At 39.3% G+C, this 15792-nt stretch overlaps 2 protein-coding genes across 5 annotated transcripts in view; both read right to left on the reverse strand.

Annotated features, from left to right (window-relative positions):
- Positions 1–8627, reverse strand: part of PODN (podocan) — a 33743-nt gene extending 25116 nt beyond the window's left edge. Inside the window, exons 1-2 of one of the 2 annotated variants that reach the window (XM_054554532.2) lie at positions 7992–8627; positions 6961–7033 (exon numbers count right to left, since the gene is read on the reverse strand). In XM_054554532.2, the coding sequence (XP_054410507.1) occupies positions 6961–6974 (14 nt within the window). In that variant the 5' untranslated portion in view covers positions 6975–7033; positions 7992–8627. Of the gene's footprint in view, positions 1–6960; positions 7065–7991 lie in introns of both variants that reach the window. The other variant, XM_054554528.2, reaches the window with a different exon arrangement.
- A 131-nt stretch (positions 8628–8758) lies between these two features.
- SCP2 (sterol carrier protein 2) overlaps positions 8759–15792 on the reverse strand; it is a 118308-nt gene continuing 111274 nt past the window's right edge. Inside the window, 2 exon segments of one of the 3 annotated variants that reach the window (NM_001132644.1) lie at positions 8759–9769; positions 12435–12514. In NM_001132644.1, coding sequence (NP_001126116.1) covers positions 9674–9769; positions 12435–12514 — 176 coding nt within the window. In that variant the 3' untranslated portion in view covers positions 8759–9673. 3 annotated transcript variants of the gene reach the window in all.

Here is a 15792-nt window from a genome sequence, read left to right on the forward strand (position 1 = left end):
GGCAACCTTGGTGCTCTAGAAGCAAATCCTCTTTCAGAAGGATTGTAAAGGCAGAGTTTGAAATTGAGGTTTCCTGAATCTACTTGTGCTGCTTCAGTTCCTTCATGCTTCCCCTCAATTTCAGCTCCTGTTTGATATTACCGAAGTACACAGTGTCAAGTACAAGCTTTAAGCTTGGAGCTGGGTTCAAATCCTAGCTAGGTTCAAATGAATATAAAAATAGTACCTACACTTCACAGTATGTCTAAATTGGAAAATGCACGTACAGAACTTTACATAGTACCTGGCACATGGTAAGTGCTCAGTAAGTGGTAGCTATTACTACAAAACTATCACCCAGACCTGACCAAATAGCCAGGAAACATTATTAAAATAGAAATGACAAGTGGCAAGAATTAAACAGTAACCTCTGTACTGCCCAGGGCAAGTGCCTTCTAATTCAAAACAATAAGAAACAAGAACACTCCAAAGAGGAGGGAGGAAAGACATACATTGATACGGTAGAGAGAGCTAGGAGTAAAGAACAAGAAGGCTCTCAGTGGGGTTTGATGATGAGAAACAGGAGATGAGGAACAATAAGCTCTTGTTATGCCTCATCATCAAAGAAGAAAATAATTCCTCCTACTTTGAGCTGAGGGCTGAGACCTTATTAAGCAGTAGAGTCCCAAATAGCTATGGCAGCAGCTTGATTTTTCTGGACATTTAAGGAATCAAATCACATGGTAGTGTTTGGGGTATAAGAATTCCATCTGAAGGACCTTGATGAAAGGCAAGACTCTTCAGGGAACAAGAAGAGAATAATGAAAAATCTTCAGTCCGAGTCAAGTACACAAGGAGTCTCCTGGGCTCCTATAACATCTCATATAGACTCTTTATTATTGGAACTTTCTTGCCGTTTTTCCTCTTTCTCCCACTGGATTGTGAGTCCTCCAGGGCAAGAATCTCATGTTCTGTAAGCTCTCCTCTCTCACCCTAAAATACCACTGTGATAGGCAGAATACCCCCACCCCCGCCCCAAAGATATCCACACCTTAATCCCTAAAACCTTTGAATATGTTACATGATGAAAGTGACTTTGCAGATGTAACTAAGGTTATGGACTTCAAAATAGGGAGTTTATTCTGGATTATCCTGGTGGGCCTAATCACGCGAGCCCTAAAAAACAGAGAACTTTCTCTAGCTGGAGAGAGAGGAGATGAAGCAGAAGAGGAGGTCAGAGAGATTTGAAACATCAAAAGGACTTGACTAGCTTTAAAGATGAAGAGGGTCATAAGCTAGGGAATAAGGCAGCCTCTAGAAGGTGAAACACCCGTAGGCTGCCAGGAAGGGTACAGGGACTTCAGTCCTACAGTGGCATAAAACGGAATTCTGCCAGCATCTGAATGAATGTGGGAGCAGAGCCACCTTCTCCCCTGGAGCCTCCAGATAGGAGCCCAGGGCAGCAATACTTTGACTTCAGCCTTGTGAGACCCAGAGCAAAGAAACCAGTCAAACCCAACCAGACTTCTAGGCTACAGAACTGTGAGATAATAAATTTATGATCACTACTTTGTGATCATTTGTTTCAGCAACAATAGAAAATAAAACAAACATGAATAACTAAAACTGGTGCACACTTTCCCACACACTGTTTCACTTGATCCTCACAGCAAGCATGATGGTATTATTGCCCCATTATTTTGGAAAAGGGATGCTCAGGGAGGATATGCAACTTGCTCAGGTGACCCAGCTAATGAGTGCTTGAGTCAGAATTCAAACTCACTCTTCAGGTTCCAACTCCAGTGAGAGTTGTCTCCCACACTGTAGCCAGCCAACTAGCTGTTACTTTAAGCTAAAAAAAAATGGATGAAAAAAAGACAAAAAACAAACTCAAACTACTTTCATACTACAAAAACTTGGAGCTTTTGAATTCTCATTTCTTTTGAAGACTGTTTCTTCCAAAGGTATGTCATGTTTCTTCCAAATTAAGTTATGAACCAGTCAGGGTATAAACAAGTAAGCAAAAAGATCTCAAGTCTTCTTTCTAGCATATAGAAAAAAAAAGATTTTGATCAACTGCAAAAGGAGAAATCCTCAAGAGCGGCTGTCAATGAAATACCACTTTCTCCTGTCCAGATGATCTTTCAGCCACTATTAAGGTACATCTCCCACAATGAAATGCCCTGTTTTTGCCATGTGGGTCTAGAAACATCTCTGTGTTTGGAGCTTCTAGTCCACTCATGACCGATTTTTATTGTCTGGAAATTCAATGGTATTCAGTCTGAAATTTCTCTTTCTATATTTCTTCCCCTTACTTCTAATAACTAAGCAAAATAATTCCTCTCCCTCTTTGGTCTTTCCATCTCTCGAATATTCGTGAACTGATATCACACCCTGTGTTTGGGTATCACTTTGCCAAGTTTAAGGCTTCTTTCAGCCTGTGTAGTCAATTGTTCCTATATTACTGTGTCTTCATGTCAAATTATTTTCTATTTCTGTTCTAATAAAGTGTCTAATCTTGAACAGAGTGCTCTGTACACAACAGAAGGTGCCATATTCTAAAAGGTTAATCACACAAAAACTTCCAGAGAGAGAAAAAAACATCACTGTTTGGTAATTGGTTACACAACTACCTGCAATTTAAATAAACAGCAGACTACAATCAGTTTCCCCCAGTTCTACATAAAAGTTTATGGCCATAAATTCAGAAACAAAAAGGTCAAGCACTTACTACATGCTGCTGGAAACAGTACTGTGAATATTAACAAAGTATTTAAATGACCATTAATAGAATAGATAGACCAAATGCACATGACTTTTTGCAATAAGCTTTGGATACATTTTTTAAAAATTATTTCCCCTAGAAGTCTGGCTAAAATTCCATACCAAATTAAACTTCCAGCCAAATGGAATCAGACTCCACATTTCTTAAGGGCCAGAAATCTGGCCCAATATTCTTTGTTCTTACCAAGAACTAAAGAGCTGTTTGTTCGCAGCAGTCTCCAGATAGATATAATACGAGATTGTTCCAGAAGATTTTGTAACTCTCTATTGAGAAAAACTCTAAAATTTGGCCAGATATGGCTGTGGTTCCTAATAGCTCACAAATCTTTCAGGCCCCTCATTAGCTGTTTAGCACTATACTCAACATTCCTAATTCATATCAGTGTGGTCTCTAAACAAGCTTACTCCCACAGAGTAATTTGCCCAGAGGTACAATCTGGCTGATTACCATTTTTTTTCCTAGTCAATAACATCAAGTGACTTCTTTCTGTTCAAAAAGTAATCATGGCATGGGCAGCTAGAATTTAATCTTTGGCTAAAATGCAAACCTTCTGAAAGTCAAACTAAATAATTCTATATCCATTCACTTAAGTATAGAGACCATTAAATTTTAATGGTTCTTGAGGAAAACGTAAGGATGTAAACAGTTAATAAAAGCAAATTGTCCTCATTCTGAAGCCAGCTGATTATGTGAACTCAAAAGACTATCATGGGCCGGGCACGGTGGCTCACGCCTGTAATCCCAGCACTTTGGGGAGGCAGAAGGTGGGAGGATCACAAGGTCAGGAGATCGAGAACATCCTGGCCAACATGGTGAAACCCCATCTCTACTAAAAAAATACAAAAAATTAGCTGAGTGTGGTGGTGCATGCCTGTAGTCCCAGCTACTTGGGAGGCTGAGGCAGGGGAATTGCTTGAACCAGGGAGGCGGAGGTTGCAGTGAGCAGTGATCGCACCACTGCACTCCAGCCTGGGTGACAGAGCAAGACTCCGTCTCAAAAAAAAAAAAAAAAAAAAAAAAGATTATCACAAAATGTTCCAATGAATAAACTTCATGTTAAAAAAATTCCTTAAATAACATTTTGCAGCATCTACTCAGTACCTACTATGTGCTTGACATATTACAGCTGCAATTGCTCATCTTCCTAACAACCAAGGAGGCAGACATTATGAGTCCCTTTTCACAGAGGGAGAAAGTCTCAGAGTCTTTCCTTATTATTAGCTCAAGGTGGTCCCAAAGTTGTGTAAATGCCAAAGGTAGAAACAAAACCCACATCTGCTGGGCCCCAAAGTTTTCCCATTATACCAGGCTGTTCTAAATGTACTATTTTCTTTCTTTCTTTCTTTCTTTTTTTCAAACAGCATCTTGCTCTGTTGCCCAAATTGGAGCGCAGTGGCGCGATCTCGGCTCACTGCAACCTCCGCCTTCCAGGTACAAGTGATTCTCCTGCCTCAGCCTCCCAAGTAGCTGGGACTACAGGCACGTGCCACCACACCTGGTGAATTTGTTGTATTTTTAGTAGAGACGGGGTTTCATGATGTTAGCCAGGATGCACTCGATCTCCTGACCTCAGGTGATCCGCCCGCCTCAGCCTCCCAAAGTGCTGGGATTACAGGTGTGAACCACTGTGCCCAGCCAAATGTACTATTTTCTGAGACTGCTAAAGTTTCAGAAGATAAAGCTGTTAATTGTACGATTTAATTTCATTTTTTTTTCTAAGATGACATATATGGGGAAAACAGAGGGAACTTATATTTATATGTGATTGAACCTTTCACAAAGTATTTTACAATTTAAAAATAGCATTAATGATCATTTTCTAACCCTTATTTGTCCGAGAAACAGTTATTGATGCTACTCTGGTGGACACTACATTAATACTAGAGACACAGAGATGAGTAACAGAGATGAGTAACATCTCTGAATGTATGCATTCAAGATGTATACAGTCTAATGAGAGTGACTGTAAAAAAAAAAAAAAATTCAACAGTGTCCCTCCTTTGCAGAGGCAGAAACTAAAACTAAATGCTGGTGAGGCTTAAATGCCTTACCCTAACTTAGCTTCCAGGAGGCAGAGACAGGACTTTTTGACCTGAAATTCCTCAGTGACTCCTTTGTCATACCCCCACCTCTACATGGACTTGACATGCTAGCAATGCTTTCCATTATTTTTCCTCTACGCATCCAACAAAAATTGTAGAAATCTGAGAGTGTGAATTCATCTGAAAAAGTACAGCAACAAGACTAACGATTTTAATGCAGGAAGAACCCACCAGGCAACTTTTTATTTATTTATTTAAGACAGGGTCTCACTCTGTCACCCAGGCTGGAGTGCAGTGGCAGCAATCTCCTGGCTCAAGAGATTCTCATGCCTCAGCCTCCCGAGTAGCTGGGATTACAGGCGTGCACCACCACGCCCAGTTAATTTTTAAATTTTTAGTAAAGATGGGGTTTCACCATGTTGGCCAAGCTGGTCTTGAACTCCTGGCCTCATGTGATCAGCCCACCTCAGGCTCCCAAAGTGCTGGGATTACAGGCATGAGCCACCACTTTGTTTTTAAAAACATAAAAGACCATTAATAAACAGATTTTTCTTACTACTTCCAATTGTTTCAGTCTGAAGTTGAAAGATTGTTATGGCAAGCTGAAAATATTTTCAAAGAAAAATTAGGAAAAGTTAGGCTAAGGGAAAAATTTTTAACGTTCTCTTTCATCATCAGGGCTACAAAAAGTCTTTGTAACGGAGAATGCAATTCTGTGACTAGGCTCTCATCCTCAGAAATGCTCCCTCTGAATATAAATTGTTATTCGCCTATCGCCTTCATTCATTTAACAACAGTAAGCCAAGACTATGCTGGAGATCTCAAAATGGATGCATGAGAGGCAGTCCTTTCCTTTAAGAACCTCTCTACTGGGTGGGAGACAGAAACAAATGACCAGGAAGGAATGATTAGCTCTACTGTGTAACAAACGGGGACAGCTTCCTGAAAGCGAAGGTACCTAAGTAGGTCTTGAAGGATGAAGAGAATTTGCCAAGTGAACTGTGTGGTGGGGGGCAAGAGTAGGGAGGGGAGAATGGTAAGGGCAGGCACAGAGAACAGCATGTGCAAGATGACCTAGCTTAGACCTGTATTAGCTAATGTGCTTGCTCTATATTTGTCACTTGGAAACTGAGCATATCACTACCAAATGGAACTCTTCTGTTCCTATTTTTCGTAAAACTTTATGAAACCAATTCCAATATAGCTTTTATCCCTACTGCTCCACTGTTTTTTTTTTGTTTTGTTTTGAAACCGATTTTGCAGTGGTCACCAGTGACTTTCGTGTTACCAAATTTAACCCAGTAGACACTTTTCAGAGATCATCCTACTTGACCTCTCTATTGAGATCAAGTGACACAGTTGACCATTCCCATTTAGGCCATACTCTCTTCTTGGAGTTCTCCCTCTACCTCTCTGGCCCCTTGTCCTCCTCTACCAGACCTCAAAAAGCTGAAGTTCCTCAAGGAATACCCTAACCTTCCTTTTCCCCAACTCAGGTAATATCCATTCCTGTAGCTTTAAATTCAAACCATATATTCATGACTTCCAAATGTGTATCTCCAAGCTGACCTCACCTCTAAGCTCGTCAAATCCAACCCTCTCCTTAATATCTCTATTTGCAAATCTCTCAGGCATCTCCAAGTTAAAATTTCAAAAGCAGAACTTGTTTTAACTACTGCCCCTGAAACCTGCTTGTGTCACTGCCAGTCCAGTCACGATCCACCATTTGGCCGGCCCGTCACTAGAAGTCATTCTTGCCACCCGCTCCCCCACCCCGCCCTGCCCCTGACATTCAGTTACCAAGTTCTGTCAGCTCTACCTCTGCCTGTTTTTCCACATCTGTCTCTACTACTGACCCCCTAGTCCAGGACGCCATCTTCTTGCACCCAGACAGCCATTCTCCAGCCCTCTGCCACCAGTACATTCTCCACACACCAGCTACAGCGATAGTTTAAATTATTTCATTCCCATTTGCAGCCCTTCTGGTGGTCATCAGTTCTCTTCACAAATATTCCCACTCTACTTTCTCCTTCTGGTACATGTTAGGTTTCTGAAGTAAGGTGGGGCATGTGACTTTCTTTGGTCAAGGAGATGGGAGCAAAAGTGGTATGTATCACTTCAGGCAGAAGCTTTAAGAGCCAACATGCACTTCACCTTTTTCTCTTCATCTGCCATGATGGTCATGATGTTCCAGGTAGTGGCTACTCCGTTAGTCTGGGTTCCAGACCTAGGATATGATGGCAAGATGAATATGTAACCTAAGTAAGAAATAAACATGAGTAAAGCTATATTGTCAACAGCTCCTAACTTCACTAAGAATGAAATACAAAAAAATCCTTACCATAATGAACAAATCCCAATAAAACTAGCTTCTGTGTATCTATCCGATCTTATCTCGGGCCTATCCTTCCTGCTCACTATTCCACTCACACTGGCCCCCTTGCGATTTTTGGAACAAATCAAGCCTGTTTCCACCCTTTCATGCAATGTTCTTTGCATGGTTTGCTCCTTCTTAACCTTCAGATCTCAGCTTAAAAATTACTTCCTCGAAGACATCTCTTTTAACTACTTTATCAAGGTCCCTCGCTATGACTGCTTATCAGAGCACCCTAACCATTTCCTGCTGGGCACTTCATAGTCAATAATAATTGTCTCTTTGACTGACTGTCTCACCCATTAGAATGTAAGCACCTTGAGAAAAAGAGCTGACTAGTATCTCCAGTGAGATTACGCCTTCTATATAGTACTCTGTATATGGTAGGCACTCAATAAATACTCGTTAAATGAACAAACGAGACTCCAAAAGTGGGACATAACACTACAAACATCATTATCACATATCACAGGAGCAAGTGGTGCTGCTAATGGTGAGAAGAGCAAGGGAACTCACATTTACTGAACGACTACCCTAAACTAGCAACTGCTGTAGGTACTTTACATGTTATCTGTCTAGCTTCTCATAATCCTAGGAAGCCAATATTAGTATCTCCACTTTATCAATCAGGCAACTGAGACTTGATCTCTTCAACTAGCACAACTAGTAATGGCAGTTTTAACTCAAATTAAAACTTAATCTCCTTCCTCCAAACTGTAATACCAGAAGGGGGAAAAAATCAAACTATTTTATCACTAAGTACTTTTCTATCATGCACACAAATTACATCATATATGAACATATTCCTTACCTTAAGAACCAGTTTTTGTTTTTCCTTTTAGTTTCTGAGGTTCATCCTAAAGCCTATTTCAGGTATCTCTTGTTATGTGGGACAAGTGAGGACAGAATGATGCAGCGAATCCAAACTACAGAGAAATCAGACATTTTGTTGAAACTCTTTTCTTGAAGTCTTTTTCTTCTCAGAGTAAGAAGCTACTATGATTAGGAAGTAGGTCTGTGTTCTGAATTCATTTTATGGAACTTGGGATCAACTTCTGTTGGCTTAATGTATCCTCTTGCCCTATCACCAAATGCTGTTCTGCTGGTCACAGAACATGCAAAGCTAAATGGTCTTAGGAGATCTGATCCACAGTCCTGACTATATCAGCAAGGGCTCCAAACACCTAAACAAATGAAACCAGCTGGTTTTCTACCTCTGACCACCTTTGGGTGAAGTAATGAGTTAACAACAGAAAGGCGGGGCCTGGATAATTCCCAAACCATTCTACTGGGCTCTGAGGAAACTCACAGAATTCTGAGAAGGGACCTTTGGGATCATCTACTTAAATCTCCTAATAGTTTAGCAAACAGGTCCAGGCAGGCAGTTATCTGCCTAAGAGAAGCAAGTCTCTTGGCTCCCAGTCAAGTGCTCTTTCTATTGTACCTCACTGCCTCCCCAATCAAAAACTAGTGATTATGTCCAGATAACATTCAGTTTATAAATCCCTCAATGCTTCTCTTTATTCTGCATTATCTAGAGAGCCCTGAGCAAGAAGAACATACACAGTAAAAACAAGAGAGGACAGAAAAAGTTATTTTAATTTTCTATTAAACATTCTTCTCAAAGCATTATTTTATCCCATATCTCACTGAATTTTAAGAAATAACATTAGTATTAGAAAAACTAGGAAAAAAGATAAATGCAGATAATTAAACTTACATGAAAAAGGAAAATTATAACAAAGGACTGAGAACTTTATAAATTGAAATGAGATTATAATTTGAAAACTGTGCATCTGAAAGCAAACTTTATTGTTCAATTATTCTTAATGATGGTGTTTTATGACTAATACACTGATTTTTCAAGAAGGAAACCCATTTTAAAAATATTTTTATTTTAAAAATAAGCCTGTGTTCAAGCTCTGATCATATTTCTTTTATTTTGATTTGGGAAGAAAATACTGTTTCTGATAGCATGAAATGCAAAATTTTTAGATTTTTTTTTAATCTCACTAATTTTAAGAACTATTGAGAAATTGATTAATGACATTAAGTGCACAACACTAATTACTGGCCAGCTGTTGGCATTGTGTTTCTTACTTAGTTCTCCCAAGGAAAACTCTTAAATTGAATCTTCAGCAGAATAATCCTTAAATATACTTTGTAAGCAAAACAAAAGCTTTTTTGTTTACATAGTTCTTTGGATTTTACTGTTCCTAATTTTATTCTGAAACTCAATTTTACCCCAGACCATAATTACCATATTAACTTTGTAATGCACAGTTGTATGCAATTCCGCAAAGCAGTAGTATACCATCAGGCTCTATTCACCCAGAGCATAGGAAAAACAGGATTGGTCACACCCATTAAGAAACAAATCTATCCCACACTATTTGCCAATGTGTAGTTTCAGTCTAAATTCTGACAATAAAATGTATGGATATATATCTATATATCTCATCTTGATTTTCAAAAGTAGCCAAAGAGAGTTCTTCAGAGCTTAGCGTTGCCTGGCTGAAGCTGAAGATTTTGTAACTTCATAGCCAGACCCATGTTGCCAGTGATTTTCAATTTGCCTTGAAAGAAGGCCTGTGAAAAAGAAAGAAAATTCATTACTCGGTGTTTTTTTAAGATTGCTGATGTTTCTACACTATCTAGCCCTGAGATCATTTATTTATCCAGGTCACATGACTTTCTCTAAAATATGAAACTTGGCTTTCTGGAATAGATTTGGAACCAGATTCTTCAAAAGGAAGAATTTGTAAAGGCCACGCTTTTCTCAGAGCAGCAGAAAGGGGCAGCTTTCCCAAATTTCTCATAGAAATTGAGCCGTTTTCACCTGTCCTCCTCAAAGTGGGTTCATACTACACTGATTCTGTTTTAAAATATTCCATGTAGGTGGGAAATAGGAACTGAAATTTTTAGCAGCCTGCTGAGAGAAAAAGCATACACAAAAAACACAGAAACTCTTGAGATTCAATCCAACATGCATGTGGATGAAATGCCACCAATGATAAAGGACTTATCCCTACAGAGGGCACAGAGCCTGCTGAGAATGAGGTGCTTGTGTTACTCTTTGGCTCAATAAGAAGAATCAAACCAATCTGAAGTGCAGAGCCACAATTTGTTCCATTTAACAACTGCCTGGGATTAGATCACATGATGTTTGCTAAATTTACCATGTAACAAAATCCCAGGAAAACTTAAGAGAAACAGCAAAATTGGGAACATAGCATAATTTCCCTGCCATGATCTCAGTATTTTAACCGAATGCTTAAAATAAGGAAGGGCTAGATTTTTAAAAAAAGTTTCTGGTAGTCCTAGGTTTTTAACAGTACATTAAGAAGCTAGGAGCTCTTCTACATCATCCATGGGAATGTAAGGAGCTCTGTTTTTTTCTGTACCTCCTGGTAAGGGTGATTAATTCCTTTTTTTCCCCCTTCCTCTGTCTGGACAAACTAAATATTTCCTTTCTATATGGCACAAAGCCTTCTGTCTGATGCCTTAAAGGTCAGGTGTCTCAGAACACAATATATTGAATAAACATCATTTAAAAATATGGACCAGTAGTACAGGAGAAACTCGCCACCTTTCCCCTTTGTAAGTTAACAAAGAAAATCAGTTTTTATTTACTAACAATAAAGAAAACATGAATCTTCACCCTCTAGAGAGTCCATACATAAAGATGATTTTAATCTGGCCCCTAGGTGTTCTTCATGTACGCTTGCTGCTGGAGCCAAACACCGAAATTAGAATTTCCAATGCATTTAACGATTTCCAGTCAAATCCTCTGGAAATCCTCTGAGCATAAGGGAAGTCCATTAGCATATTAATAAAAGGTCTGCTATTTTTATCTTTAATTCCTTTGGGTGTTAACAGGTGCTGAAGGAAAATAAGCTGACACCTTGCCCCCGAAATGGGCAGTACAAAGATAAATTGAAAGAATGAAGGCAGCTGATGTGTGAAGTCTGAACAGCCTGCCAAAGCTGTGCATGGCATGTGCAGTGGGTGGGAAGGAGGATGACAGCCAGCTCCTATACTGGTGGCCTCTGTTCTGTCCAGATTTCTGGAGTGGGCTCAGTGGAAATGTCAGTGCCAATGGTGTGTATTCAGCTGAAACATCACAGATGCAAATCTCTCACTTGTCATGGCATCAACTAAAATGTGCTTGGTTACTTAGAAAAAGCATTTTAAAAAAGCAAGTGGGAGTGAGATTTAGATGTTTTATCCAATCTTGCAAATTACCAGAGAACCACAGGAATAAGACCTAAAACAAACCAGACTGAGACAACAGAAAAAAATAAGTTATATTGGAAAGAAACATCTTAGTTTCTTTTTTATTAATGGAAAGCTCAGTATATCAAGTTGGTAGAAAGCTCACTATATCAAGTCCATTCAACACTGCAGCTGAAGAGTCTAAGAGGACCCTTGACAATTTGGGGACTAGGAAAATCTATACAAGGCATAAACATACTTTAGACAAATGCAATTTAGTCCAACAGTTGTTTACAGAATACCTAAAAACATCAGATACTGTGCTAAATTCTGGAAACATAAAGACAAATAAGACGTGCTTTGATGCTATGAGACACTCACAGCCTAACAGGGAAGAGGGAGAGGCATATTATGACTAACATAACACAACAGGCACTAAGCTGGCAGTCCAGTACGTGGCTCAGGAGAGGGACTGGTTACAGCTCCCCAGCAACTTGGAAAGAGGACCATGGAGATAACATCTGAGCTAATTTTGAAAGACAAGTCATTTGTCAGGTAAGGACAGGTCAGGCAAAAAGAAGAGCATGGGCAAATAAATGGAATGTAAAAGGTCAGGCCTTTGTTCGTGCCACCCCTCCCTCCTCCTGGAACACTCCTACTTTCCGCCTGGGTACTAAGCTCAAGAGCTGCTTCCTCTGTGGGGCTCTCCCTGATGGCCCAGAGAGATATGGCTGCTCCTGCCTTCATCATCCCCTGACCACAAGCCAGGTGTGGCACCTTGGATCTCTGGCTGCACTGACTCTTTTACAGATCTGTGGATGCCCTGAGCGTGGGAACTATTTCTTATTCTTCTGGGTACTTCCAGCACACAAGACAGTGTCTGGCACATAGCTTACTCCACAGATGTTTGTCAACTGTTTGGGGAACACTGAGTTTTGTGAGTCTGACCACTTTGCCCTTTAGAGTCTGAGTCAGGAGATGGAGTAGAAAGGGCTGAAAGACCTACCTACTAGCAGGATATAAGCTCCATCATACTTACCGACTGAGGATTCATTTTACCAGTCATTAAAGCCAGGAAGTCTGAGTCAGCCATTGTGATTGTGCAGTCAGCCTTCTTATCTAAAACAGATACACAGGAGAAGGAAGGAGAAAAGGAGGTGTTCAGTTTCATATATACATTTTTGTCAAGAGCCACTGACTGCAACAGAATTACAACCAGCACTGAGGCAGTGTGGGGAAATGGGCACTCACATATATTTCTATGGCATAAATCACAAGCCATAGTGACATAAATCACAAGCAATCCTGATATTTAACAAGACGGAATTGATTAAATAAATTATGGTATATTCAAATAGTGAGGTATGATACAAGCCACAATAAGAAATGATATGGATCTGGATTTACTGACATGAAAAAAATGTTCATGTTATATTATTCATGATATTATTATATAAGCCAGTTACAAAAGAAACTGTATGATGCCATTTTTGCTTAAAAACAGAATTCAACTATATAAATATAGAAAAACATCTGTAAACTTAAGACACCAATATATTTCTAATAGTAACTGTGACAGACTCTAAGGTGACCCTCCTGGTGTACATCCCCTTCCTTCCAGTGTGAGCAGAACCTGTGACTTGCTTCTAGATAACAGAATATGGCAAAGATAATGAGATGTCACTCTTGTCATTTTGTTACATTAAATGATTCCACCTTGCTAGCAGACTCACTCTTGCTCTCCTGCTGGCTCTGAATGAGCTCACTGCTATGTTGTGGACTTCCTATGGAGAGGGCCACGTGGCAGGGAACTGGCCGTTAAGAGCTGAGGGCCAGCTCTGGCCTATAGCCAGTAAAAGAGGAAAGCTGTCATTCCCAAGGCCACAGGGAAATGAATTCTGCCAGCAACCTGAATGAACTTGGACATGGATCCTTCCCCAGTGAAGCCTCCAGATGAGAGCCCAGCCCTGGCCGACCGACACCTTGACTGTAGCCTTGTGTGACTCTATGCAGAGGACCCAGCTAAGCTGTCCTCAGCCTACTTATCCATGGAAACTGTAGGCTAATAAATGTGGGCATTGTTTTAAGCTACTAAATTTGTGGCAATTTGTTATGCAGTAATAGAAAATGAATATGGTTATCCAGATCAAGGGTTAACAAACTTTCTGTAACGGATCAGACACTAAATATTTTAGGCTTTGCAGGTCAGTAGGTCTCTATCACAACTACCCAATTCTGCCCTTGTAGTGCAAAAGCAGCCATAGATAATATATAAACAAATGTTGGCTGTGTTCCAATAAAATTATTTTAAACAGGTGGCAGACAGAGGGAGGAGAAGATATTTGCAACTCATATATCTCTGACAAACAACTTGTATCCAGACTATATGAAGAACTCCTTTCTAAGGTACAGTGGATTACAGGAAAAGAAAAAAAAAGAACTCCTACTGCTCAACTAGAAAAGGTTAGACAATCCAATATAAAAATGAGCAAATGACACATGTAGGCATTATATAAAAGAAGATTTCCAAATGGCCAAGAAACACATGAAACAGTGCTTCACTTCAATTAATCATCGGAAAATTCACATTAAAATCATGATGAGTGCCACATACCTACTAGAACAAATGGCTGCAATTAAAAAAAAAAAAAAAAAAGACAATACCCAGTGTTAGTGAGGATGTGAAACAAATGAAAGGACAACATAATACCAGAAAGACTGAAAAATGATACAGCCACTTTCAGAAAACAGTCTGGAAGTTTCACATAAAGCTAAACATACACATACTATATGAACTAGCAATCCTATTCCTAGGTATTTACCAAAGAAAAATGAAAACTTATGTCCACACAAAAACCTGTATGTGAATGCTTATAGTGGCCTTATTCGTAATTGCCAAAAGCTGGAAAAAACCCAAATGTGCATCAACTGGTGAAGGGGTAACCATTCAGCAGCAAAAAAGAATAAAATACTTGATGATCCATGCAACAACATGAATAAATTTCAGTGAAAGAAGGAGGCTCAAAAAGCTACATACTGTATCATTTCATGTGTATGACTTCCTAAGGAAAGCAAAACTACAGAGAGAGAAATCAAACTAGTGGCTGAAAGGGCCTGAGGGGGCTGACTATAGAGGGACATGAGGATACTTTCTGGGGTAATGGAAACAGTCTGTCTATATCTTGATTTCTGGTGATAGTTACACAACTGTATGCATTTGTCTAAATTCACAGAATTATACATCTAAAAAGGGTTGATTTTATTGTTTATTGTTAATTGTACATCAATTAACCTGATTTTTAAAAAAACCTGGCAAGTACCAAGTTCTGTCAAAAATGCGGAAGAACTAAAACTCTCATATAATGTGGAAGGAAATGTAAAATAGTACATCCACACCAAAAACCTGTTTGGCTATACTGCACTTTATCACCTAGCCCTGGGTACATGTCCAACAGAAGTAAGTACAATGGAAATGTCCACTAAAAGACATCTATAAGAATATTCATAACAACTTTATTCATCAGGTCCCCAAATTGAAACAATGCAAAGATACATCAAATGCACAAGGAATAAATTCTGGGGTATTCGCATAGTAAACACAAACTACTGCCACACGCAACCATATGAATGAATCTTTTGCTGTCGAACAAAAAAAAGCCAGACCTAAAAAAGAGTAAATGTTATTGTTCTATGGTTCTATTTGTATGAATTTCTAAAATAAAATCAAGCTATGGTGATAGGACTCAAAATAATGGTTCCTTTTGGGAGTGAATAGTGATAGCAGGGGGGCAGGAGGGAGGCTTCTGGAGTACTGGCAACATTCTGTGTATTGACCTTGGAGGTGTATTCATTTGTAAACATTCATCACGTGGTACACTCTGGAATTATGCCCTTTACTACAGGCTAGACTTCAATAAAAATTTTACAAAACACAAAACAAAAAAAACAGGTGATGGGCTAGATTTGGTCTGCAGGGCATAATCTGCCAACTCCTAACCTGGACAGTGGAATTTTGGTAGGGTAGTTCTTCATTTCATTTGTCTATCTTTTCTAATATTTTTACATCAAGTGTATGCAATTTTAATAATACAAAGCTTTTAAAATATTAATTTTATTATCAAAGTAAAACAGTGGAAAAAAGACTGGACAACAAAGACTAATATCTCATTGCTAAATCAGCCATGTCTACCTTGTCTAAATGAGAGGTTCCAAGTGCAAAAGGAAAAATTCACCAAGAAATCAACATTTTCAGCAGTCAACATTTTAGGCAATTAATTAATATAACAGTAGGATTCTAACAGTTGGCTCCTCCTCTCATTAAGAATTAGCTCAAATTAAAGCTGGCCTCTCCCTGAAATGAAGTCACATTTTATTCACAGTGCACTGATCTGAAACTA

Source organism: Pongo abelii, chromosome 1, assembly GCF_028885655.2.
Source record: "Pongo abelii isolate AG06213 chromosome 1, NHGRI_mPonAbe1-v2.0_pri, whole genome shotgun sequence".
NCBI lineage: Eukaryota > Metazoa > Chordata > Mammalia > Primates > Hominidae > Pongo > Pongo abelii.